This window comes from Oryctolagus cuniculus, chromosome 5 (genome assembly GCF_051225735.1).
Source record: "Oryctolagus cuniculus isolate XC-2025 breed Fujian yellow rabbit chromosome 5, ASM5122573v1, whole genome shotgun sequence".
NCBI classification, from domain to species: Eukaryota; Metazoa; Chordata; class Mammalia; order Lagomorpha; family Leporidae; genus Oryctolagus; species Oryctolagus cuniculus.
Genome location: NC_142871.1, coordinates 60,010,398 through 60,037,942, shown reverse-complemented (window position 1 = coordinate 60,037,942; position 27,545 = coordinate 60,010,398). Strand labels below are relative to the sequence as shown.

Sequence of the window (27,545 nt, the reverse complement as noted above, 5' to 3'; positions counted from 1 at the left end):
AGTGCCGGCATCCCACATCCCATATGGGCGCCGGATGAAGTACTAGCTGCTCCACTTCCGATCCAGCTGTCTGCTAGGGCTTGGGAAAGCAGTAAAAGATATCCCATGCACCAGTGTGGGAAACCCAGAAGAAGCTCCTAGCTCCTGGTTTCAGTCGGTGCAGCTCCAGCCATTGCAGCCATCTGGGGAGTGAACTAGTAGATGGAAGACCTCTCTCTCTCTGCCTCTCCTCTCCCTCTGTGTAACTCTGACCTTTTTTTTTTTTTTTGGACAGGCAGAGTTAGACAGTGAGAGAGAGAGGGAGAGAGACAGAGTCAGAGAGAAAGGTCTTGCTTCCGTTGGTTCACCCCCCAAATGGTCACTATGGCCGGCGCACTGCGCCAATCTGAAGCCAGGAGCCAGGTGCATCCTCCTGGTCTCCCATGCGGGTACAGGGCCCAAGGACTTGGGCCATCCTCCACTGCACTCCCTGGCCACAGCAGAGAGCTGGACTGGAAGAGGAGCAACCTGGACAGAATCCGGCGCCCCAACCAGGACTAGAACCTGGGGTGCCGGCATCGCATGCGGAGGATTAGCCAGGTGAGCCGCGGCACCGGCCCTGACTTTCAAATAAATAAATAAATCTTAAAAAAAAAAAAAAAAAGAAAATTAACCTTACTTTTCCTTCTTGATTTTCGGAACTTGACAGCAGCCAGATTTATTAAATTCATTCCATAAAGATTGTAGTCAATGAAGAGCTGTAGGAGGTAGGGAATATGTGCTTCATGAGGCTGGTAAAATTTATTCATTATGGCTCCACTTTGCAAAAGTTCACATATCCTAAATTAGAAGAAAAAATTATAAATTTATACATATATAAATTATGTTCTATAAAATGTTAAGTGAAACAATCATGCAAAAATAGAATGAAAATCACATTAGTACACAGCCTTTTCATTTCAATTTTACTGGGAATTTATACTGTAAGTTTAAATCAAGCTTTAAAGTAAGCAATATGTTCTAAATGATACTTGATAAAGTTGACTTTACCTACTAAGTTGACTTAAATCAACTTAATACCAACTATACCGAAAAAAAAAACAAACTGTCAAAAAATTCTAACTATGAGGTTTCTCTTAAAATTACAGAAAAAAATTTTGAAGAGTACATAAAAATTCAAAAAATGAAAATATTATTCACAATCTACCTCTCAGAGGTGTTACCATTTTGATACTTTTCTTCCCTTCAGATGGGGAATACAGACAATAGTCAGTTATAATTAATATAAGAAGTCCTGAGAAGGGGAAGCATATCAAACATCTAGAAGGTACACCAATCAGATAGGGGTGCACATGTGTTTTCTGCAATGCCAAATTTTTGGAGGGAAGTCTCTCTCCAAGCAGGAGACTGACAAACTAATTCTTCTTCTCTGAATAACTTCTTCTCTGAAGAGAAGGAAGAATAGTTCATGTAAAATTGTACATGTAAAGGATCATGAGAAAACATGGCTTATAGAGGAACTGAATTCACTGAGTTAACACTACAGTCCAGTATCAGAGGCTATGGTGAGAAGTGGGGCTAGAGAAGTAATGAGAAGTCAGATCATGTATGTAGAGCCTGTTAAGACTTGTTTTTTTCTTTCTTTTTTTTTTTTAATATTTATTTATTTATTTAAAAGTCAGAGTTACAGAGAGGGAGAGACAGAGAGTGAAATAGTAAGAAGACCTTCCATTTGAAGGTTCACTCCTCAAATGGCCTCAATGGCCAGCACTGGGACAGGAACTTCTTCCAGATCTCCCAAGTGAATGGCAGGGGCCCACTTGGGTTATTCCACTGCTTTTCCAAGGCCATTAGCAGGGAGTTGTATCAGAAGTAGAGCAGCTGGGACTTGAACCAGCACTCATGGGATGCTGGCATTGCAGGTGGAGACTTAACTTGCTAAGCCACAATGCTGGTCCCCTGCTAAGACATTTGAAGAGGTAATGGAATATGCCTGAGAAGTGAATATCATGGAAGTTAAGTGACCAGATGAGCACAAGACTAGACGTAGGGAGTATGGAAAAACTAATGACAACTGGAACAAAGCTCATGGAATACACTGATTCAGGAGACTATAATTAAGGGGTTATAAAATGATCAGGCCCTGATGACTGATTGGATATGAAAGGTGAGATATAATATAAATGGAGGATGATGTCTGGATTTCTTCCTCAAGTAACTGGTTAGGTGGTACTGTATTTATTGAAATAGGAAAAACTGGCTGGCGCCGCGGCTCAATAGGCCAATCCTCTGCCTGCAGTGCCGGCACCCCGGGTTCTAGTCCTGGTCGGGGCACCAGATTCTGTTCCGATTGCTCCTCTTCCACTCCAGCTCTCTGCTGTGGCCGGGAGTGCAGTGGAGGATGGCCCAAGTCCTTGGCCCTGTACCCGCATGGGAGACCAGGAGAAGCACCTGGCTCCTGGCTTCGAATCAGTGTGGTGCGCCGGCTGCAGCGGCCATTCAGGGGTGAACCAATGGAAAAGGAAGACCTCTCTGTCTGTCTCTCTCTCTCACTGTCCACTCTGTCTGTCAAAAAAAAAAAAAAAAAAAAAAAAAGGAAAAACTGAAGAAAAACAGTTTTGGGATTTTTTTTTTTGGAGACAGACTAAGGATAAACCCAACTTCAGACATAACAGGAATTGAGGTTTAATGGGGTATTCAGTTAGACTTTAACTGAAGATAACAGTAAGAATAAATGTACTACCCCTGCACAAGTAGCCAACATTTGAATGCTATATACTGGACACTGTGCTAAATGCTTTAATAGATTAATCTCAGGTAATCCTCACAATAAGGCCATGATACTCTTATCTCTGTTTTACAAATAAACCGAGTCTTAAGAGAGATTTTAAGAGCTATCAACGCCAGTGTAGTGGGTTAAGCCACCTGAGATGTGGCTGAGCCCCTGCTACCCACATAGAAGACCCAGATGAAACTTTTGGCTTGTGCCTGATCCAGCATTCACTGCTGCAGTCATCCGGGGAGTGAACCAGAGGATGAAAGGTCTCTCTCTGGCTCTCCCTTACTCTCTATAACTCTGACTTTCAAAATAAGTAAATCTTTGGAGAAAAAAAATAGTTGTCAAACCATAGAACAAAAAATGAAATAGCTAAAATTCTATCCAAATTTTCTTTGACTTGTAAGCCCTCACTTTTAAAACAGTGTGTTATTTTATTTACACTGATGTTCTGATATACTGAACAGGAGCTCTGGAGAGAAATTTAAGTCACTGATACACATTTGCTAGTCAAATACATCAAAGATGAACAAAATCAAAGTAAAACCATGGACCTTGTCTAAACAAGATAAGAGTCGGAGAACTCAAGGGGCTTCCATAGCCTTGGAAACTCATGACTGGTGCATAGGGAGATTACTGATGCCATAAACAGGAGTGTCAATTTGTAAAGTCAACAACAGGAGTCACTGTGCACTTACTCCTCATGTAGGATCTCTGTCCTTAATGTGCTGTACACTGAGGCTTAATGCTATAACGAGTACTCAAACAGTATATTTCACTTTGTGTTTCTATGGGGGTGCAAACTGTTGAAATCTTTACTTAATGTACACTAAACTGATCTTCTGTTAAAAAAAAAAAAAAAAAAAAAAAAAAAAAAAAGAAACTATCAATTCCCAACTTGACTCTCACTGGGATTAAACATGACAATAGGTCTGATCTGATTTCATCATCATTTAAAAAAAAAATCATCTATTATTTTTCACTTTATGTTTCTGTGTGGGAACAAACTGTTGAAATCCTTACTTAAGGTATACTAAGCTGATCTTCTGTATACTAAGATAATCGAAAATGAATCTTGATGTGAATGGAAGGGGAGAGGGAGTGGGAAAGGGGAGGGTGGTGGGTGGGAGGGACGGTATGGGGGGGAAAGCCATTGTAACCCATGAGACGTACTTTGGAAATTTATATTCATTAAATAAAAGATAAAAAATAAATAAATAAAAATAAAAATACAAGCTCAAAAAAAAAAAAAAAGATAATTAAAAAAAAAAAAAAAAAAAAGTAAAACCATGGGAGCAGATAGGCTGTCAAGATAGGAAAAAGTACACAGAGAAAAGATGAATATCTAAGAACCAAAAGGAACAATCAGATGTTTAAAGAGGAACCAATCAAATGGCAGAAACATGAATAATCAGACAGACAGGCATAAGGAAAACTAGAGGAAGTTTACATCACAGAAGTCAACATTTGGGATTGTTTGAAGGTTTCACAGGCATTACCACGTGGTAATTTTGACCATACAAATTCTCTGAAAGGGTTTCAAGCTTTCAGAACTACTATTCTAGAATGATGGGTTCTATTTTTTTCTATAAGGGAGGAGCCAAGGCAGTAGTAGAACATAACATTTGAATAAAGAAGATGAAGCATGAGAAGGAGAAATCAACTAGATAAAAGTAAAGTAGGACAGGGAAGGGTCCAGGTGAAGTTGAAAACCATGAATTTACAGAGGCACCAATCTGTGAAAATTTTTTTTATACTCTAATAGTCAGAAACTAGGCCTTAACCAAGAGACACTAAATAATGGATTAATTCAGAATTCATTGTTTCCAGTGGGCAGATAAGTGAATTGAAAGATATAAAGATTAGAAGATGGAAAGGAAGGAGGAGTCTACAAAATGGGGCAGTAATATCAGGGCCAAGAGGTTTAAAGCCTACCTCAGGCAGAATGGCGTAACTTTCAAAAAGAAGACAGACATGAAGGATCTTTTGGGAGCCATAAAAAGGTTCTAAAACTGAAACACAGTGATAGGTGTGTAACTAAGTAAATTTACTAAACATCTTTCTGAATAATGCATTTTAAAAATGTGTGAATTTTGCGACATGAGAATTATACTTCAAAAATATGTTTAAGAATCTTGATGTGAATGGGATGGGAGAGGGAGCGGGAGATGGGAGGGTTGTGGGTGGAAGGGAAGTTATGAGGGGGAAAAAGCCACTGTAATCCAAAAGCTGTACTTTGGAAATTTATATTTATTAAATAAAAGTGGTTTTTTTTGTTTGTTTGTTTGTTTGTTTGTTTGTTTTTACAGGCAAAGTGGACAGTGAGAGAGAGAGAAAGGTCTTCCTTTGCCATTGGTTCACCCTCCAATGGCCGCCGCGGCTGGCGTGCTGCGGCCAGCGCACCACGCTGATCCGATGGCAGGAGCCAGGTGCTTCTCCTGGTCTCCCATGGGGTGCAGGGCCCAAGCACTTGGGCCATCCTCCACTGCACTTCCCTGGCCACAGCAGAGAGCTGGCCTGGAAGAGGGGCAACCGGGACAGAATCTGGCGCCCCGACCGGGATAGAACCTGGTGTGCCAGCGCCGCAAGGCGGAAGATTAGCCTAGTGAGCCACGGCACCAACCTATTAAATAAAAGTTTAAAAAAATTGATTAAACAAAGATAGAAGACTAGTTAGAATCCAAAATTTGCATTTAAAATCTTCGATGTTGAGCCGGCGCCGTGGCTCAATAGGCTAATCCTCCACCTTGTGGCGCCGGCACACCGGGTTCTAGTCCCGGTTGGGGCGCCGGATTCTGTCCCGGTTGCCCCTCTTCCAGGCCAGCTCTCTGCTATGGCCAGGGAGTGCAGTGGAGGATGGCCCAGGTGCTTGGGCCCTGCACCCCATGGGAGACCAGGAAAAGCACCTGGCTCCTGGCTCCTGCCAGGATCAGCGCGGTGCGCCGGCTGCAGCGGCGGCCATTGGAGGGTGAACCAACGGCAAAGGAAGACCTTTCTCTCTCTGTCTCTCTCTCTCACTGTCCACTCTGCCTGTCAAAAAAAAAAAAAAAAAAAAAAAAAAAAAAAAAATCTTCGATGTTGGACAAGTATTAGGGTGCAGTCAAGAGAGAGCAGGTAATTTAAAAAGACAAAGTGGGGGCCAGCACCATGGCGCAGTAGGTTAATCCTCTGCCTGCAGCACTGGCATCCCATATGGGCACCGGTTCTAGCCCTGGCTGCTCCTCTACCAGTCCAGCTCTCTGTCATGGCCTGGGAAAGCAGAGGAGGGTCTCTGGGCCCCCTGCACCCACGGTGGGGCCCAGAAGAAGCTCCTGGCTCCTGACTTCAGATTGACACAGCTCCGGCCATTGCACCCATTTGGGGAGTGAACCAACAGTGGGAAAACCTTTCTCTGTCTCTCTCGCTCTCTTTCTCTCTTTGTCTGTAACTTTACCTCTCAAATAAATAAAATCTTAAAAAAAAAAAAAAAAAAAAGAAGACGACGAAGTAAAGATGACAGGAAAAGAGCAAGTACCTTCAGCAAGCTGTATGTGTAGTTTCCATATCTATGGGCTGCATATTATGGATTCCGCATCTTAGAAACAACCAACCTCTCAAAGAAAATATTTTGGGAAAAAACTGCATCTTACAAACTTTCCTTGTCATTACTTCCTAAACAAATACAGTATAACAACTATGTAGAACTTATAGGGGCCAATATTGTGGCACAGCAGGTTAAGTTGTGCATTTCCAATGCAGCTCCCTGCTAATGTGCCTGGGGAAGCAGCAGAAGATAGCCCAAGTACTTGGGCCCCTGAGGCCAACATGGGAGACCTGGATGGAGTTCCAGGCTCCTGGCTTCAGCCTGTTCCAGCCCCAGCCCAAGCTCCATCTGTGGCCATCTGGGGAGTGAACCAATGAATGGAAAATCTCTCCCTCATACTCACTCTCCCTATCTATAATCGTGACTTTCAAATAAACAGATAAATCTTTTAGAAAAAAAGAATTTACAGTATATTAAATGTAACTGATGTAATTATATTATATTAAATGTATTAGAAATGATAAGTAATCTAGAGAAGATTTAAAGTATATGGGAAAATATGCAAATTCTATGCCAACTCCAGAGCTTGGAGTTCCTGCCAAAAGACAACTTATGGAAGAATCAAGAAGCTAGTCTTCAAATAATACACATAGTGTCCATTCATTCATTTATTCATTCAATAAATAGTTACTAACTACTATGAGCCAGGCACTAGGTCAAGCACTGGGAATTCAGCATTAGTAGACAAAACTCTTTGCTTTTGGGGAGTGACATTCTAGTATGATACCAATTCTATATGGAATTTTAAAAATATATGCATGTATGAAAAACAGAAGCATGCATGCTTGTCTCTAGGGGAAACTATTAAGAATACAGGTAAGAGTCAGAAGTTATACTTCAACATTTTACATGCATACTATAGCCAACACTTCCAACCTGCCAAGTGCTGTTCTGCATGATTTATAAACATTGATACCTTTAATCATCAGAATAATGTGTACTAACATCTACCCAAATTAAAGATGAGAAGAGTAAGGATTTTTACTTGTATAGTCAGTAAGCAGCAGAGTCAGGTTTTGAATGCAGGTAGTCTGGTTTCAAGAGTTTTGGCTGTTAACTACCACACTAGGTTTAGTTAAATATTATAATGCCAAAGATGAAATGTATAATGTTCTAATAAAAACCATAACAAAAAGTAAAAGGTATTTTGTTTCTTAAGAATCGTATTTTTTCTTTATAGCATATATCACATAGTTTAGTTATGGTTAGATAACTTGCTTACTCTCTCTCCTGCTTACTCCCTGGACATAGGAACCATGAAAACTGTGCTCATCAATTTTATCCAGCAACTCTACAGTACATCAAATAATGTAGGTACTTTATAAATGATTAGTAAAAAAGAATAAATTAATTGATTAATAAATCAAAATTTCAGATAGGCACTGTGATAAGAAGACTGATTTAAAGCAAGCTTGTTGGGTATAGTTTATATAAACATTTGATTGCTACAGCTACAAGGAAGAAAAATGGATTAAATTTATACTTTTAAGTAGAATTACAGTTTACAGGTTATTTATAAAAGAACTGAGCAACTTTTATTCATGGTTTCCACTCTAGTACAACCTATAGATGAGAAAGGAAAAAATGACTTAGTTTCTTACCAGTGAGTGTGTGAAAGAGGGTAAAAATACAAAGGGGATGCTCTTTTATACTCCAAGGATATGAGAAACTGAGTAGAGGGGAAATATCACTGTGACTATTCTGAAAAATTATTTTTGTACCCTATAACAGAAGCTACTTTGGGTTAGGTCAGGGTGACATACAAGAAAATTAGTTTTCACTGGTGATTTGGAGAAAGAAATAACCACTGGGATCAGGGCTATGATTTGGTGAAGTGTACAACTGGGCTAATCCAGAGTAAACCTCATGTCCTTGGAGGCTGTACTTCTCACAATGCCTTAACTTAATTTGGGGAAACATCATATTTGTATCTTATCAAAAGGTTAGCTTTTAGAATCTAGTATCTACTGACAGAGAGGCCCTTCTGTAAAAACAACACTCAGTACTCCTCCAAAGCGACTTTTTTCCTAGCTAGTCACCATATAACAGCTGAAAACCCTTTCAAGACTGAAATTTCCTATATAAGAGGGAGTGTGTGAGTGTGTGTGTGTGTGTGTGTGCGTGCACCCTTCCTGCCCTCAGTTACTTGGACTCCAGAATGATAAGAGAAAATAGGCTAGAAACAGAGAGACTGAGAGGCAAGAGGCAAACGTCAAAAACAAAAACCAAAACTCCAGGATACAAATTTTCACTAAAATTCAGAATGGCATAAACAAGATTCTGAGAAGTCCTTTCCCTCTGGCCTCACTCTCATACATTTCACCTTGCTTTGAAACTGAAGAGCTAGTTTCTCTTAGCATTGATTAAACATCTGGTCTGGCCAGCAGGGTATCAGTATTATAACAGGTAGCTATCATCTCTCCTTACCTATTTCTATAAACTCTAAATCTAAAGAAAGAAAGAGTCGGAGGCTGTAAATCAAGGTCCCTCCACCCTAAAAATATCCTTCCTAGAGTCTAACCCAGGTGTGAAGAAACTTTTTGCTGCCAACGACCATCTGGATATTTATAACATTTGTAGGCCATACAAAATTATCAACTTAAAAATTAGCCTGCTATAGATTTACTAAATTTCAAGTCCTGCAGTTGCCTTGGCAAGGACAGACCAAAGGATTCTCACCCCCAGCATGAGTCTCTGTTTATATACTTGTATGTACATTTTATGATCTTTTTCTTTAATAATGTTACAAATTATAGGCATATCTTATAGATTTTTCTTTTTATTATTAAAATGCCTAGGTAATAGTCATTTATATTTTGATTTATTTTTGTACCTTTTCACCATTGCAGGATTGTAAAGATAGATCTTCATAAAGTGTCTTTCCTTCTCATGATAACCATAAAAAGGCCTGAAACATAAGAAAAAAATATTTCAAATTATTTTCATCATTCAGAGATGAAATAATGTTACTTACTGCCCTAATTAGGTTGAGTAGGCCTAATCCAGTCTTCTTCACATTTAATATTATCAATAAAATAAACTATTTTTAAAGACCAGAATCTTTCAGTTAAACCTACCAGAGGTGAACATAAGAAATACTAAACACAAAGTTTTACAATGCCACTTTGAAGAAACTAGGAACAAAAAGGAGTAGTAAACTATTTCTTCCTTAATCTCAATCATCATGATACTATTAAAAAGTGGTTCTTTTCTTTCTACTTCTGATCATGCACAAGACAAACAGACTTTTCAGGTACTGTCTCCCATTTCCTATTTTTTTCTATCAAAAACTAAAGCTCTTCATCAACAAAGTCTTTTAATTAAAGAGCACTTATATTACTTTCCTTATTCAGCTGTTTATTAATTTTTCAATTTTACTACACAGAGAAAATCTACATATTATAGACATCCATAAGCAAAAGACTACATGACAAGGGGGCCAAGCAATGTGGCACAGTGGGTTAACGCCCTGGCCTGAAGCGCCAGCATCCCATGAGACCCGGCTGCTCCACTTATGATCCAGCTCTCTGCTATGGCCTGGGAAAGCAGTAGAACATGGCCCAAGGCCTTGGGTCCTGCACCCACGTGGGAGACCCAGATGAGGTTCCTGGCTTCAGATTGATGCAGCTCCAGTCATTGCGGGCACTTGGGGAGTGAACCATCGGATGGAAGACACCTCTCTCTCTCTCTCACTCTGCCTCTCCTCTCTCTCTGTAACTCTAAATTTCAAATAAATAAATAAATCTTAAAAAAAAAAAAAAAGGGGCCGGAGCCATGACACAGCAGGTTAACCCTCCGCCTGCAGTGCCGGCATCCTTTATGGGTGCCAGTTCGAGTCCTGGCTGCTCCTCTTCTCATCCAATCTCTGCTATGGCCTGGGAAAGCAACAGAAGATGGCTTAAGTCCTTGGGCCCCTGCACCTACATGGGAGACCTGGAAGAAGCTCCTGGCTCCTGGCTTTGGATTGGCGTAGCTCCGTCCACTGCGGCCATTTGGGGAGTGAACCAATGGAAGACCTTTCTCTCTGCCTCTCCCTCTCTCTATCTATAATTCTACCTCTCAAATAAATAAATAAAATCTTAAAAAAAAATAGACTACCTGAGAGGGAGAGAAATCTCAATACATGATGAAGTAAGATGGGCTCTCATAATAATATATGAACAGTTATGAATTCCTGTGAACAGGAATATATGAACAGTTATGAATTTGCAAGTAAATCAATCCTTGTATCTGCACAAAGTTGGCCTATAAATGAACAATTAAATCTGTAAGCGGATATACTAAACCACACTTTAAAAAAAATATTTATTTGAAAGGCAGAGTGACAGAGAGGGAGAAACACAAAGAGATCTTCCATGCACTGGTTCACTACCCAAATGACCAGAGAAGCATGGGTAAAAATAAATGGGAAAAAAGTAAATTTGCATTTTTGTGGTTTACGTTATCTTTGCTTTTGATTTTATTAATCCACAGTGGTATTAACTATTAAGCCTCTAAAATCTCTGTAAATCTGAGATTTAGTTTTCATATTTGCATTGCTCTAAAATATAGTCCAACACAACTGCTGTTATTTAATGGGTATGAACTTTTACCTCAATAACTCATTCAACCAAATATTTAATGAGCCATATATATTTATTAAGATGCCTGTGATAGTTAATATTAGGTGTCAACTTGAGTGGTTTAAGAAAAACCTAGAGAACTGATAAAGCATTACTTCTAGGCGTATCTGTAAGGGTGTTTCCAGAAGAGACTGGCATGTGAGTTGGTGGACTGGGTGGGGGAAGAACTGCTTTCCATGTGGATGGGCATCTAGTCAGCTATGGTCTAAATAGAAGGATAATGGCAGAGAAAAGGTACTTTCCTTTTTCTTTCTCTCCTGCAGCTGGAACATTCTTCTCCTTTAGATATCAGGGAGGGCTCTGGGCTCTACAGCCTCTGGACTATAAGACTTAAACCAGCAGCCTCCCAGGTTGTCAGGCCCCTGGACTGAGAGCTGTATCACCAGCTTTCCTGATTCTGGGCTACAACACTAGTGTTCGAGGGCCTCCGCCTTGTAGATGGCCTGTTGTAGGATTTCTCACTCTCCACATTTGTGTAAGCCAGTTCCCCTAATGAATTCCCTTTCATATATCTATATCCTTATTGGTTCTATCTCTCTGGGGAACCCTGACTAATATAGTACCTACTACTACACAAGATGCTAGGAATACAAAAATGAGTGAGGCAAATATCTTTTTTCCTCATGGAACTTATAGGCTAGTGGTAGAAACATAAACATTAAGTGAATAGAAACTAAAATAACTGCAAACTGTATTAAGTGCTAAAGGAAACAAAGAAGGTGCTGAGATGCAGAATAATAAAAATACCCTAGTTTAAGAAAGGGAATCCAAGAAAACTACCCTGGAGAAGTCAAGGATTTAAAGGACTGGAGAACAACGAGACACTCAAGAAAAAGAAACTCCATGTACAAAGAACTTAGGTGAGAAGGAGCTTGGCCTATCAGAGGAACTAAAAGAGACTAGCATTTCTAAATGGAGCATAGTAAATTGTTTACTTTGTAGGCAGCAATCAGTTAGGCTGTGGTGAGAAATTTATTCTATGAACCATATGAAGCCACTAAAGAATTTTAAATTACTTTACTGATTTAAGGTTTTTACTTGGATTTCGTAAAGATATTAAAAAATAAACCTCAGAATGTTTCAGTATGAGTTCCAGTCTGCTCCACCTGCTCCTATTCCATTAGCAATACAGTGTCCAAATTTTGCAGTCATGCTTTGACTTTTCTCTCACAAACTTCAGATAGCAAAACTTGTTGATTCAGCTCTTAGATGAAGAAAAGCTAAGGCTGGCGCCGCGGCTCAATAGGCTAATCCTCCACCTGTGGCACCGGCACACCAGGTTCTAGTTCTGGTTGGGGCGCCGGATTCTGTCCCGGTTGCCCCTCTTCCAGGCCAGCTCTCTGCTGTGGCCAGGGAGTGCAGTGGAGGATGGCCCAAGTCCTTGGGCCCTGCACCCGCATGGGAGACCAGGAGAAGCACCTGGCTCCTGCCTTCGGATTAGCGCAGTGCGCCGGCCGCGGTGGCCATTGGAGGGTGAACCAACGGTAAAGGAAGACCTTTCTCTGTCTCTCTCTCATTGTCCACTCTGCCTGTCAAAACAAAACAAAACAAAACAAAACAAAACAAAACTGAACACCTATTACATTGCTACTAATTTGAAGCCACCCTATTCTTTACCCAGATTAACGAAAATGAAACAGAGTCCTAATACTCTCTCTGCTTCTAGCCTTCTGCCCTACAATCTATTCTAGCACAGTTTCTAATCTTTCCAAGTTCAAGTTCGACCTTGGCTGCCCACAGTCATCATCTCAGAGAAAAACTCAAAAACTCTGTTCTGAGTAGAACAGCCTACTGCAGTCATTCTCAAACATCAGCATGCATCAGAATTATCAGAAAGCCTTATTAAAACACAAGCTGCTAGGTCCCCTCACAAGAGTCTCTGATTCAGTAGGTCTGGGGTGAGAATAAAGAATGTATTTCTCCTAAGTGTCTAGGTGTATTATAACCTAATTTTTATCCTACTCTCCCTTATATCTCTGCATTCCAGGTCCCTGAATATATAAAAGCTAAGTGTGCATGAAATCTATTAGGAGAAACATCTGTGAGAGGAAATAAAAGATGGGGCCAGAAAGGGTTGGTACAATTACCAGACCTATATACTGTTCTGATCCCAAGTGAAGGAAACAAGGATAGAAGGAAGATCCGTGAAGTGTTTTCTATTGCAGTATGACCCAAGGCTGTTGGGAAGTCCTCAAGAATCTCCCATGAACAAAATCACTTTAATATCCTTGCCATGTTCAGTTGCTGGCTTATGGTAGCCCTATGTTGTGATGCACTGGATTTCAGCATGCAGCAGCTGGGGCCACTGTTGAATCACGCTCCCTGTATCTGCAGATCTAAGAGGTATATTATCATGGCTGTCAAACCAGAGAAAGCTAATGTTGGTGATACTGAAAACCCAGGTATGGAAGCCATACTTTGAGATTCAAAGGCCTACATGATCACCATCCTCTTACAGCTCTCTAACCTAATTTTTATCCTACTTTCCCTTAACTTTCTGCATTCCAGCCATGTGGTCTCCAGCTGTTCCTACTCCCTTTACCACCTCTTTGCTCAAATATCAATGACCCTTATCAATGAGATCCTTCCCTTATTAGACTACTGGGGATAGTCCACTTTCCTATCGCAAATGACAGCTCCTTCTGATCCTGCTTTACATCTTTTCTTCTATAGCATAATTATTGTGTACCAAACAAGTTCATATTGTGTATTGATTACTTTTTGTTTTCCATTATTGAATGCAACTTCCATACCAGCAATGATCTTTGTTTTGTTCATATATTTCCCATGTCTAGAACAGCGCCTGGCACATAAAAGGTACTCAATAAAAATCTGCTCAATGAATTACATGAATCTCTATAGCTACAAGAAATGGAAAAGGTTAAAACAAAAACCACTATTAACCATTCAACTTTCATTGCAGTAAAAACTTACTTTTAAAGCTACAGTAAGAAATCACCATTGTCTTAGACCAGAAATAAAAAATAGAGTATATTTCTATCTGTTTTCCCCTAATAAGAACAGCAATAGGAATACAGATAAACAGAAATTTAAAGAGACATAATCACATACTTACATTCCTGATACTAATGATACTTTGAACACATGCTGAGCAGTAGAAGATGGATTGCCTAAAGCCACATTAAGTGCTCTGTCGATACTGAATGCCATCTGAGAAAGATAGCTTTCTGGCTGCTGTCCATAACCATCGTATGGCACATAGAGGTAAGGAAAGATGCCATGTAGGTGAAGACATGTCTTCTGACCTAAAATGTAACACATTACAAAGTTCAGTCTTGAGACACATTTTAACAACACAAAAATCAGAATACAAGGCATTTAAGTATTCTAATGGCAGCACAGTATATTTGAGTAGAAAAATATCGGCCCATGGTTCTAGTTATAGTTTAGTCACCTATGCTAACCACATTTTACAAGATAACATTTGGAAGCATTTTGTACACATAACACCCTAGTATGATTTAAATACTATAGTACTTTTGGTGAAAATATATTTGACTATTTTATCCTCACAATCCAACTAGTTTTATATACTTCATTGAATCACCCTATAATATCACTTAGGACAGTGTTATGAAGGTTACAAAAATTCACTGAAAGTTAAGTAAATAAATCGGTAAAAACCTGACTTGGCATTACGGTTTACAACCCCAAGTTTTCTCTTTCCCCAGGACAGAGATAGCTCAGGCAGAAAGGAATGGGTAAAAGCAGTTCCTGTGTGTAGGATTTTGCTATTGAGAATAAGAGGGAAGATGCAAATAAAATTTTTCCATTAGTAAAGAAAAGCACTTAAATCCAAAGCAAAATAAAATTCCTATAGATCAGTTGTCTGTAATAGACTTCTGGATATCTGCATTTTGTACTTAGTGGAACGGGACATGGGGAGACACAATGAGAGGGAGAAAAAATAAGCACATACACTTCTCAGATTAAGTCAATATATATATCAATCAGTCAAGGGCAAGAAGGAAGGGTAAATGGTGCTGACTTGGCAACAATCCACACAGCCATCATAAAGAAAGTAGTATGAGTGAGAACCTACAAAAGAAGTACCACAACAAACAGTAATTTATCCACCACAAAGATAAGTAACAACAGCAACAAAAAGTAGATGCACCATTACTACCATGAATCTGGCAGGAATGTACCGAAATGGTTCTCATCCTCAGGGCATTATCCCTGGTTTCCCCTGGGTACCCGCCATTTGTCTAATTCAAACAGAGAGGAGAACAGCAGTGATGGAAGAACACATTCATTTTTTGCAGGCTCTCATTCACTATCACTGAACTACTCCTGCCAGCACAGCCTTCTGGCTTCTTCCTATCTCTCATTCCTCCTCACTGTGCCTCAGTGAGTCCTTTATTTTGATCAGAAAGTAGCTTTTTTTTTTTGGCTACTATTTCACATTTATGAATTACCTCTATAAAATTACATAGAAGCCGGCGCCGTGGCTCAATAGGCTAATCCTCCACCTTGCGGCGCCGGCACACCGGGTTCTAGTCCCGGTCGGGGCGCCGGATTCTGTCCCGGTTGCCCCTCTTCCAGGCCAGCTCTCTGCTATGGCCAGGGAGTGCAGTGGAGGATGGCCCAGGTGCTTGGGCCCTGCACCCCATGGGAGACCAGGAAAAGCACCTGGATCCTGGCTCCTGCCATCGGATCAGCGCGGTGCGCCGGCTGCAGCGGCGGCCATTGGAGGGTGAACCAACGGCAAAGGAAGACCTTTCTCTCTGTCTCTCTCTCTCACTGTCCACTCTGCCTGTCAAAAAAAAAAAAAAAAAATTACATAGAATTACTTCATAAAATTACTTATATACTTGTGTTACTTATATAAAGTGATACAGAATTGCTTATATAAATATATACAAAGTTTTACATTGTTAATATCTTATACATTTTATAATATTAGCTTTTTTATGATGCAGTTTATAACAGAATTAAATAAATCTGGAATAGTTATTATATAAGGTATAGCAAAATTGGAAAGATCAGTCACATAATAAAGACTTATAACCTCCGGGCTACAATATTCTAATGTGAACTATCAACTAGCACATCTTTGAAGATTTACAAATTGTGTTGCTTTTATACCACTATTAGTTTCTATTTTTAATAGCAATTATGCTACTTAATTTCAAAGGAATGAAATAAATTTCTATTAAAAGCAAATTTTGATTTCTAGATACAATATGGTATTATTTCCTACATACTGCATTCTTCAAATAGAGGAAATTCAAATTCTAATTAAGAAAGTGTCCTAAGAAAGTATATTTAATCAATTTACTAATGATTTACTTAAATATTTTTTAAGCATCTCATGAAGAGAGACTGTAAACATTCCTCTTCTGGATATATACCACAATTAAATTAAGTGAAGAAAGTGAGGAGCTAGAAGTATTCCTTCTTAAGGTAACAAATTCAAGGCCAAATTCTGATTACAGAATTAATAATGTGAAGACATTTTTCAAGCGATATTGTAAGTTTTAGGGTATTAGGTTTATGGTCAACATATATTATTAACAGAATTTTAGGTAAATTTTACAAGAAACCATTATAAATTTGATTTCTGTTAGTAGTTTCCTTAGGAGACAGAGTGCTCCCAAAGTTTCTTTAAAGAAATAACTTTACATTCATTTTTCACATCTCCTGTGAAGGAGGAGCCAAAGAAACTATCTTCCTATTTATTTTTATAGACTTTGGTATTACAACAATTTTGCAGTGTATGATGTAGGAAAAAGGGAGAAATGATTTATTCAACAGTCACAGGGCTAAGAGCTTTACATCTATTTATTTCTAAAACTTATAACAAACTTTCAAGTATCACACAGGTTAACCTTCCTAAAGTCACAGAGTTGTTACACAATTGAATCAGGATTTGAAAGCAATCAATGAGATCCCAAACCAAGGCTCCTTCCATCTAACTATGCTGGTTCAAATTTTTAAAAAGTTAATACTGGCAGGGCCAATGTTGTGGCATAGTGGGAAAAGCCACCACCTACTACACCAGCATCCCATATGGGCACTGGTTAGAGTCCCAGCTGCTCCATTTACAATACAGTTCCCTGGTAATGCGCCTGGGAAAGCAGCTGAAGATGGCCCAAGTGCTTGGGCCCTCTCACCCACATGGGAGACCCAAATGAAGCTCCTGATTCCTGGCTTCCATTTGGCTCAGCTCTGGCCAATGTGGCCATCTGGGGAGCAAATCAGCAGATGGAAGATCTCTCTTTCTCTCTACCTCTCTCTTTTTCCCTTTCTCTGTAATGCCTTTCAAATAAATCTTTTTTAAAAAATTAGTTAATATTGACTTACTTAACCCTTAGTTCCTCAGTTCTTATTCTGTGCAAGGGCAATTCAAAAAGCTCCTGGATAAAAGTGGTTAAAGTGGCCGGTGCCGCGGCTCACTAGGCTAATCCTCCGCCTAGCAGCGCCGGCACATCGGGTTCTAGTCCCCGTCGGGGTGCCGGATTCTGTTCCGGTTGCCCCTCTTCCAGGCCAGCTCTCTGCTGTGGCCAGGGAGTGTAGTGGAGGATGAACCAGGTGCTTGGGCCCTGCACCCCATGGGAGACCAGGAAAAGCACCTGGCTCCTGCCTCCTGCCATCGGATCAGCGCGGTGCGCCGGCCGCAGCGCGCCGGCCACAGCGCGCCAGCCGCGGCGGCCATTGGAGGGTGAACCAACGGCAAAGGAAAACCTTTCTCTCTGTCTCTCTCTCTCACTGTCCACTCTGCCTGTCAATAAATAAATAAATAAATAAATAAAAGTGGTTAAAGTGCCAGCGCCGTGGCTCACTAGGCTAATCCTCCGCCTTGCGGCGCCGGCACACCGGGTTCTAGTCACGGTCGGGGCGCCAGATTCTGTCCCGGTTGCCCCTCTTCCAGGCCAACTCTCTGCTGTGGCCAGGGAGTGCAGTGGAGGATGGCCCAAGTACTTGGGCCCTGCACCCCATGGGAGACCTCCTGCCATCAGATCAGCGCGGTGCGCCGGCCGCAGCGCACCGGCTGCGGCAGCCATTGGAGGGTGCACCAACGGCAGAGGAAAACCTTTCTCTCTGTCTCTCTCTCACTGTCCACTCTGCCTGTCAAAAAAAAAAAAAAAAAAAAAAAAAAGTGGTTAAAGAAATGGGTTTAGGTGCCAGCGCTGTGGCTTAGCGGGTAAAGCCGTCGCCTGCAGTGCCGTCATCCCATATAAGTGCTGGGTCAATTCCGGGTTGCTCCACTTCTGATCCAGCTCTCCGCTATGGCCTGGGAAAGCAGTAGAACATGGCCCAAGGCCTTGGGCCCCTGCACACACAAGGGAGACCTGGATGAAGCTCCTGGCTTCGGATCAGTGCAGCTCCAGCCATTGCAGCCAACTGGGGAGTGAACCAGCGGATGGAAGACCTCTGTCTCTTTCTCTGCCTCTCCTTCTCTCTCTAACTCTTTCAAATAAATAAATTTTTTAAAAAAGGAATGGGTTTATTTTGGTTTTTCATAACACATATACAATGCTTATTACAAAAAAAGTCATGTGGAGATGGTGCTGTGGCACAGCAGGTCAACGCCCTGGCCTGAAGTGCCAGCATCCCATATGGGCGCCATTTCTAGTCCCGGCTGTTCCTCTTCTAATCCAGCTCTCTGCAATGGCCTGGGAAAGCAGTAGAAGATGGCCCAAGTCCTTAGCTCCCTACACCCCTGTGGGAGACCGGAGGAAGCTCCTGGCTCCTGGCTTTGGATCGGCGCAGCTCCGGCCGTTGTGGCCATTTGGGGAGTGAATTAGCAGATGAAGACCTCTCTCTCTCTCTCTCTCTCTCTCTCTCTCTCTCTCTTCCTCCCTCCCTCCCTCTCCTCTCCTCTCTCTGTGTAACTCTGATTCTCAAGTGAAAAATACATAAACCTTTAAAAAAAAAAAAAAGCCATGTATAGACTTCAAAACTGGTTTTGCACCTGAATAAATCAGTATTTTTGATTCTACTTCTTCACAAACTTTTTGAAGTATTATATTGTATTTTGAAGTATTATATTTTTGTATTGTAATTGTTTCCTTAGTTGATTCTCCCATTTGACAGCATACTCTTTGGGATCTGATACTGCATTCCAATGAACACAATATCCCCAGACTCAGCACAAAACACCTAGTGTGTATTTAATGAATATTTACTAAATGAGTGAAATGCTCAACAAAACAGAATTAAGGAGAAAGGAATGGTGTGAATGCTTATAGATATCTGAAAAAAAAAAAACATTAAAAGAGAGGGACTCTGATGCAATTATCAGAAGAGCCATCAGGTTTACACGAGAAAATAGGGATATGGGGCTCAGAAGAACCTCCAGCTTATTGCATTTTCCTACCTGAATGCCCTGAGTCTCATTCAAAGCTGTAGTCTCTATATCTCACACACACACACACACACCCTCTCTCTGGTTCTCTTACAACTAGGGATAGCTCAGTGCTCCACTCCTACCTCCTCCAGACCAGCATCCAGAAGAACAACAAACACCCAAAGAAAGGAAAATGAGGAGGGATAGATAAAATAAGAAAGTCAAAAGTTAACTAAGGAAAGAGAAACATAAAAATGAATCTGAGAATCAATTTCTTGTTGCCAACAGTATATGTTTTATTGCTGTACAATTTGTAGTTCAAAAACAGCATTGCTTTATCTCGACAAGAAAGGGGCAGCTCTACCCAATACAAATGCACGCAGCCACATAGCTGTAAAGTCCCTTATAGATAAAATAGCTATTCCAACATCTTGAGTTAGGATTAGGTTCATGTACTAAAAGATGTCCTAAAATTAGTGTCTCTCACATTAAAATTAGTATCTTTTCTCTTACAAGAGAAATCCATTGATAAATGGCTAGTATTAAAAACCCAGCCTTTTTCAACATCTTATTAAAGGCCTTGTGACTTCAGAGGTTTTCCCTTATGCACCAAAGGAGTTCCACATACAGGAAGGACTCTTTTAAGGTTTTATGAAATTAGTGGAAGTTATGGTACTTTGAAACCTTTTAAATAATTCCAGATTCTTAAAGGATTTAGAATACTGACTACTTCTAGGTAACATATGGACTGATCTAAGAAAAGAAAATAACCATATTCTCTCCTCTCCTCCCCCACTTCATTAAGATATAATGAACAAAAATTCTGTATATTTAAAGTGTACATTAAACATGTTTTCATATATATTTTCAAAAGAGCTTCATAGAAAACATATATCATCTTCTAATTCCATTTTTATATAAACTTTTTAAAGCCACACAAACATTATGAAATGATTAAAGCATATCCATCATCACACATGCTTTTTTTGTGGTGAGAACACTTAAGATCCAATCTCTTAGAAATGTTCAAGTGAACACTTTTAATAATCATAGTCGCCAAACAGTAAATAGATCTCCAGAACTTCGTCATCCAAATGAAACTTTCTACCCTTTCACCAACATCTCCCATCCTCCCCTTTTCCTACATAAACCAAATTTAGGCAACAAGGCCGCTAAGAACAAATACAGTCTTTGGGAGAATAAATCTATATATAGAGGCTTAAACATTTTTTTGAGTTTGAATTTTCCAATTTTACTGGTGTTGCCTAATTTAGAAGCTGCAACAGTTATATCATGAAATCAGCAGCAAAACTTTATCATACAGTGTGACTGCTGGATTTTGGAGACATCATAATAAAGCTTTTGAGCAGGTGACTACTTCCCCACTTTGTGTAACTAAGTCTTTTTTTTTTTTTTTTTTTTTTTTTTGACAGACAGAGTTAGACAGTGAGAGAGAGAGACAGAGAGAAAGGTCTTCCTTCCGTTGGTTCACCCCCCCCAAATGGCTGCTATGGCCGGAACTACGCCGATCCGAAGCCAGGAGCCAGGTGCTTCTTCCTGGTCTCCCATGAGGGTGCAGGGGCCCAAGCACTTGGGCCATCCTCTACTGCCTTCCAGGGCCACAGCAGAGAGCTGGCCTGGAAGAGGAGCAACCAGGACTAGAATCGGCATCCATATGGGGTGCCGGTGCCACAGGCAGAGGATTAACCAAGTGAGCCACGGAGCCGGCCCTGTAACTAAGTCTTGTACAACTAAGGCAGGTGCCTCTTTTATACTGAATATGTGAGTATTCTGTATCTGATCTTTCATAGAACCCAGAATTATACTATACATTAAATATTTCTTATGTCCAACAATTTGTTTTGCTTTTTAAGTTTAGATTTGGTCTCTCAATGGGATATCTAAAATTTTTGTTATTCTGTCTGTAGCAAAATTATCAGTATTTTTTTAAGATCCATTTTCAACACACTAAACATACTATTCCTTTCTTCAGGGAACTACAAACCTTTTCTATAAAATGGCAGACAGTAAGTATTTTAGGCTCTACAGGCCGTAATTTCTGATATTAACTACATAACTCTGTCATTGTAGCCTGAAAGCAGTCCTAGACAGCTGAAGTGAATGGGCATGGCTGTTTTAATAAAGTTTCATTTACAAAAAGGTGACAGGAGGTATTTGCTCCATGGAGTTTGCTCTAATACCTGCTCTAATTGATTAGTCTTTTCTACCATTATATGGGAAGAGAAGTTTAATGTCTTCTTTTAATATAATATGATTGGTAACCACAATCCAAATCACGCCTAAGAGTATTTGAGAAGAATGAATGAGAAATATTTATTTTGTAATTTGTAAAAAATCCTATCTCCCAAATCTCAAACCCAATGTACAGGAAGTTTTAAACAAACCTCTACAGAGTTATAAAATAGAAAAACTCAGTATGTGAGCAGGGAAATTTGTATTTATGGAATTTTTTCTTCTTCCTGGAATATCTGAAGTTTTACATCATATCATTTATTCAATCTATTTTCCTCTATTCTTCTCGGCTTCTTTCTAAAGTTTCATTCCATCTTCTTCCCCCATCCACACAAAATTAACTACAAAACATTTCTCAGTCACAGTCAGAAAAAGATTGTTGGGGCCGGCACTGTGGCATCAGGTAAAGCCGCTGCCTGCAGTGTCGGCATCCCATATGAGCACCGGTTCGAGTCCCGGCTGCTCCACTTCTGATCTAGCTCTCTGCTATAGCCTGGGAAAGCAGTAGAAGATGGTCCAAGTCCTTGGGCCCCTGTACCTGCGTGGGAAACCCGAAAGAAGCTCCTGGCTCCTGGCTTTTTATCAATGCAGCTCCAGCCACTGCAGCCAATTGGGGAGTGAACCCAAGGATGGAAGACCTCCCTCCCTCCCTATCTCCCCCCCTCCTCGTGTAATCTTTCAAATAAATAAATCTTTTTTTTAATATTTATTTTTTATTTATTTATTTGAAAGAGTTACAGAGAGAGGTAGAAACAGAGAAAGAGGTCTTCCATCCACTGGTTCATTCCCCAGATGGCCACAATGACCAGAGCTGTGCCGATCTGAAGCCAGAAGCCAGGAACCTCTTCTGGGTCTCCCACATGGGTGCAGCAGGTGCCCAAGGACCTGGGCCATCTTCCACTGCTTTCCAGGGCCATAACAGAGAGCTGGATTGGAAGAGGAGCATACGGGACTAGAACCGGCACCCATATGGGATGCTGGTACCTCAGGCCAGGGCTTTAACCCACTGCATCATGGTACCAGCCCCCTAAATAAATAAATCTTAAAAAAATGTTAAATGACCTATTTTCACTAAAAACAAATTCAAAACAACTTATAAGGATGTACTCATAAGACTCAGAAATCACATTTTCATGGGCAGGCATACGGCCCAGCAGTGAAGATGCCAGTTAGGATTCCTAGCTCCATCTACAAATCCCAGCTTCCTGTTACTGTGCACTCTGAAAGGCAGCAAGTGATGGCTGAAGTAGTTGGGTCCCTGCCACATATGGGAGGCCTGATTGAGTTCATGACTTCTACCACTGGACCGAACAGTCATGCCTGTTGCAAGCAGGTGAGTGAACCAGCGGATGGTAGCTTTCTTTGTATCTGTCTCCGACTCTGCCTAATTTTTTAAAGATTTATTATACTTATTTGAAAGGCAGAATTACAGAGAGAGAAAGAAAGGGAGGGCAGGAGAGACAGAGGAGCACCAGTGGTTCACTCCACAAATGGCCTCAATGGTCAAGGGCTGGGCCAGACCAAAGCCAGGAGAATCTTCAGGGTCTCCCACAGGGTGCACGGAACCAAGGACTTGTGTTATCTTCCACCACTTTCCCAGGTGCATTAGTAGGGAGCTGTATTGGAAATGGAGCAGCCAGGACTTGAACTGGCACCCACGTGGAATGTTGGCGTCTCACGTGGCAGCTTTACCCCCTATGCCAGCCACAACATCAGCCCCATCTGCCTCTTGAATACATAAAAATATCCACCAACAGAAATAAAGAAATGGTAAAACATTCACACAATGTAATACTAGACATTTTTACACAATTAAGTACCATACTATACAACAGGGCAAATGAAATTCTAGAAATTAAATTACACTTTCAGAATTTGTATTAAGAAAAAAAAATTAATGAAGATTTAGATATTATGGTACTAAAATAGTATTACTAAAACTAAGTAAAAAAATCTGAATATAAATTTCTGAAACTAAGGAATTAATAATGGTATATCCACATAATCAATCTATGGCCCCTGGACCAAATCCTGCTTGTTGCTTGCTTTCACAAATAAAGTTACCCTAGGATACATGACACCCATTTGGAACGGTCTTTGGCTGCTTTTGCTTCAGGCAGTTGGGTAGATAAAACACAGACCTTTTAGTCCTCAATACCTAACATATATACAATCAGGTCCTTTATAGACAAAGTTTGCCAACCTCAGAAGCAGATACTGTTGAAATATATTTCCTAGCATAGATGTTTACGACATATATATACATAGTGAGGTGAAAATGAGCTATTAAACTGTATATAATATGAAATACAAGTGATGGGTGATTTTTTTTTGATTATGTATGTTTTCCAACTACTAGGTATCTTCTAAAAGTTCATAGAAAATGTATACTGTGAAAAAAACTATGCATAGTTTTCAATTTTTTTGCACCAAAATAAACGTATCTTTTAATTCCACTTTCCATGAAATTTTTGAAGTACTCCACATTATTTGTATAAAAGAAAAACAGGAAGAAGTTACATACTTTTAAATGACCTAGACATTTAAAAAATAAAGTGCTATCACTAACATTACAAAGAGCATATAGAACGTATGTGTATATGTAGAGCAAATAGTTTAATTTTCTCCTTTTATTTGTAAACAATGCTTTGGGATTTCACATTTATTTATGCCATTGTATTTATTCAAATAAAGTACACAGGACTTTATCTAGAATCACTGGCCTTAAGTTACTAATTGCACTTTACTTAACTCCAACTATACCCCTCCAATACCAGATGTTCTCAGTACTGAGTATAGTTCGTTCCTTCATTCCTAACTATAGCCATAAGTTCTCTATTCATTGAACAAGTTATCGAGGCCCAATGTTAACTGCTGGATGACAGGCTGCTCATAATCACAATCCCTGACCTCACAGATTTTAACATCTACCCGGAGATAAAGATGAGTAAATGAATAGGCAAGTACAGTATAGTATGACAAATGCTCCTGGGGCCAGCACTGTGGCAGAGAGGGTAAAGCCACCACCTGCAGTGTCGGCATCCTGTATGGGCACCAGTTTGGGTCCTGTCTGCTCCACTTCCGATCCAGCTCCCTGTTAATGTGCCTGGGAAAGCAGCAGCAGATGACCCACATGCTTGGGTCCGGGCACCCACACAGGAAATCTAGAAGAAGCACCTGACTCCTGGCTTCGGATCAGCCTAGCTCTAGCTGTTGCGGCCATCTGAGGAGTGAACCAGCGGATGGAAGACATAACTCACTCTCTCCTGCTCTGCCTTTCTGTAACTCTGCCTTTCAAGTGAATAAATAAATCTTAAAGGGGCCCGCGCCGTGGCTCACTTGGTTAATCCTCCGCCTGCGGCACCAGCATTCCATATGGGCACCGAGTTCTAGTCTCGGTTGTTCCTCTTCCAGTCCAGCTCTCTGCTGTGGCCCGGGAGTGCAGCGGAGAATGGCCCAAGTCCTTGGGCCCTGCACCCATGTGGGAGACCAGGAGAAAAACCTGGCTCCTGGCTTCGGATCAGCGCGATGCGCCGGCTGCAGCGGCCACTGAGGGGTGAACCAACGGCAAAGGAAGACCTTTCTCTCTGTCTCTCACTCTCATTGTCCACTCTGCCTGTCAAAAAAAGAAAAAAAAAAAAAAAGAAAAGAAAAGAAAGAACACTGAGGAGGATGAATAGGTTGATTCCTGTTTTTGAACTCAAAGTATTTCCAAGTGGAGATAACAGTAAACACAGTCAGATATAGATACAGAGTTTGCAGAGATATATCTGGGTTAGAGAAGATGGATTTGCAAGTATAAGCATCAACAGGTAAAAACTCAGACAGAATGGACAGACAATAGAAAGGAACAAGGCCAAAAATGTGAAGAATAATAATATTTATGAGAGAAACAAAGTATTTTTTTTGACAGGCAGAGTGGACAGTGAGAGAGAGAGACAGAGAGAAAGGTCTTCCTTTGCCATTGGTTCACCCCTGAATGGCCGCCGTGCTGTGGCTGGCACACTGTGCTGATCCAAAGCCAGGAGCCAGGTGCTTCTCCTGGTCTCCCAGGCGGGTGCAGGGCCCAAGCACTTGGGCCATCCTCCACTGCACTCCAAGGCCACAGCAGAGAGCTGGACTGGAAGAGGAGCAACTGGGACAGAATCCGGTGCCTCGATCGGGACTAGAACCTAGTGTGCCGGCGCCGCAGGCGGAGGATTAGTCTATTGAGCCGCAGCACCAGCCAGGAACAAAGTATTTTGATATATATGCGATGTGGGAGAATGAGCCCTTAAATGAGCTACCAGGCAAGAAGGGAATATAATACTGAAAAATTCAGAATACAAGCACATTAGTCACAGAAACAGAGTTCCATAGGTCCAGTGAAAATGTGTAAAAAATAGGCAAACAGTGGCCAGTGTTGTGGTGTAGCAGTTAAAGCTGCCGTCTGTGATGCCAGCATACCATATGGGCACTGGTATATGTCCCTGCTGCTCCACTTCTAATTCAGCACTCTGCTAATGGCCTGAAAAAAGCAGTGGAAGATGGCCCAAGTGTTTGGACCCTTACCACCCATGTGAAAGACCTGGCTGAAGCTTGGCCCAGTGCTGGCTGCTCCCACCATCTGGGGAGTGATCCAGCAAATGAAAGATCTCTCCCTCCCTCTCTGTAACTCTGACTTTCAAAATTGATCCAGCAAATGGAAGATCTCTCCCTCCCTCTCTGTAACTCTTTCAAAATAAATAAATAAATAAATAAATCTTTTAAAGAGAGAGGGAGGGAGGGAGAAGCAATGAAAGAGTGGATCAGAGATTAGAAATAGGATACAGATAAAAGCATACAAGAGTAGGAAGAAACATTTCTAAGACAGAGTAAAAATCTTTGAATATCTGCTCTTCCATAAAGAAAATAAAGAATGCTGGCCAAAAAACCTGCCAAAATCAACTTTTTTCCCCCAGAATTCTGGAAATAACTAAAGACTTGCAACAATCCAATGCATGTTTATTCAAGTATCCAATAAGTATTCAAGAAAACTAGCTGAACTGCCAAAAGAACAGTAAACTTTGTGACATTTTAACTTACCCTAATCTGATCCCTCCTTCTACAGTCCCAGAGTAGCCTTGTAAACTTAATCCTTGCAACTACAGTATCTGTGAAAATCAACAGCCAAGCAGCCACTGGAAAGGCCAAAGCCAATTTGGAGCTTCCCCCAAAGCCCCTGACAACTATGTGATCTGTCTGACATCTAGTTGAAAAGCTCCATTCTCAAAGCTTGCTTCATTTCATTTGATTCAGAGCTCACTCCACAGCAAAAACCTGATGGAAGCTATCTCTCTTTGCTTTTCAAGTAAAATATATATATATTTTTTTTAAATTTTTATTTGAAAGGCAGTGTTAACAGAGAGCCAGTGGCAGAGAAAGATATAATCTGTCTGCTGGTTCACTCAGCAAATAGCCACAATGGTCAGGGCAAGGCTATGCCAGGCTGAAACCAAGAACCTGGAGCGTCACCTGGGTCTCCCACATGGGTGCAGGGGCCCAAGCACTTGGGCCATCCTCTACTGTTTTTCCAGGCATATTAGCAGGGAGCTAGATCAGATGTAGAGCATTCAGGACTTTAACCAGCATTCTGCACTACATGTGGTAGCTTTACCTGCTACACCATAGCGCAAGCCCCAGTAAATAAACTTTAAAAAAAAACTTTAACTATCTGCAAAGAAATGAAAAGACAATCAACAAATTGAAGGAAATAACTGCAAATCACATATCTGATAAAGGACTTGTATTTAGAATAAACAAGTCTTAATTCAATAATAAAGATAAAAATTTTTAAATGGGCAAAGGATCTGAACTTTATTACAAGAAGATACACAAACGGTCAGATGCTCAACATCAGCAGCCAGCAGCAATGCACATCAAAACCACAATGAATTACTACTTCATATTAACTAAGAGAGCTAGAATCAAAAAACCAGATAACACAAGTTGTGGAGAAATTGGAAACCTCATGTACTGCTAGTAGGAATGTTCAATGTT

At 40.6% G+C, this 27,545-nt stretch overlaps 1 protein-coding gene across 9 annotated transcripts in view; it reads right to left on the bottom strand.

The window, feature by feature from the left end:
• Nucleotides 1-27,545, bottom strand: part of REV3L (REV3 like, DNA directed polymerase zeta catalytic subunit) — a 192,145-nt gene that overhangs the window by 118,307 nt on the left and 46,293 nt on the right. For all 9 annotated transcript variants that reach the window (XR_011388583.2, XR_011388582.2, XR_016234543.1 and 6 more), the window contains 3 exons: nucleotides 14,037-14,226; nucleotides 9,172-9,246; nucleotides 659-819 (listed from right to left, as the gene is read on the bottom strand). Coding sequence is in view for 5 of the 9 variants with exons in the window: in XM_008263376.5 (XP_008261598.2) it covers nucleotides 659-819; nucleotides 9,172-9,246; nucleotides 14,037-14,226 (426 nt within the window). In the remaining 4 variants the exon portion in view is untranslated. The remainder of the gene's footprint in view (nucleotides 1-658; nucleotides 820-9,171; nucleotides 9,247-14,036; nucleotides 14,227-27,545) is intronic.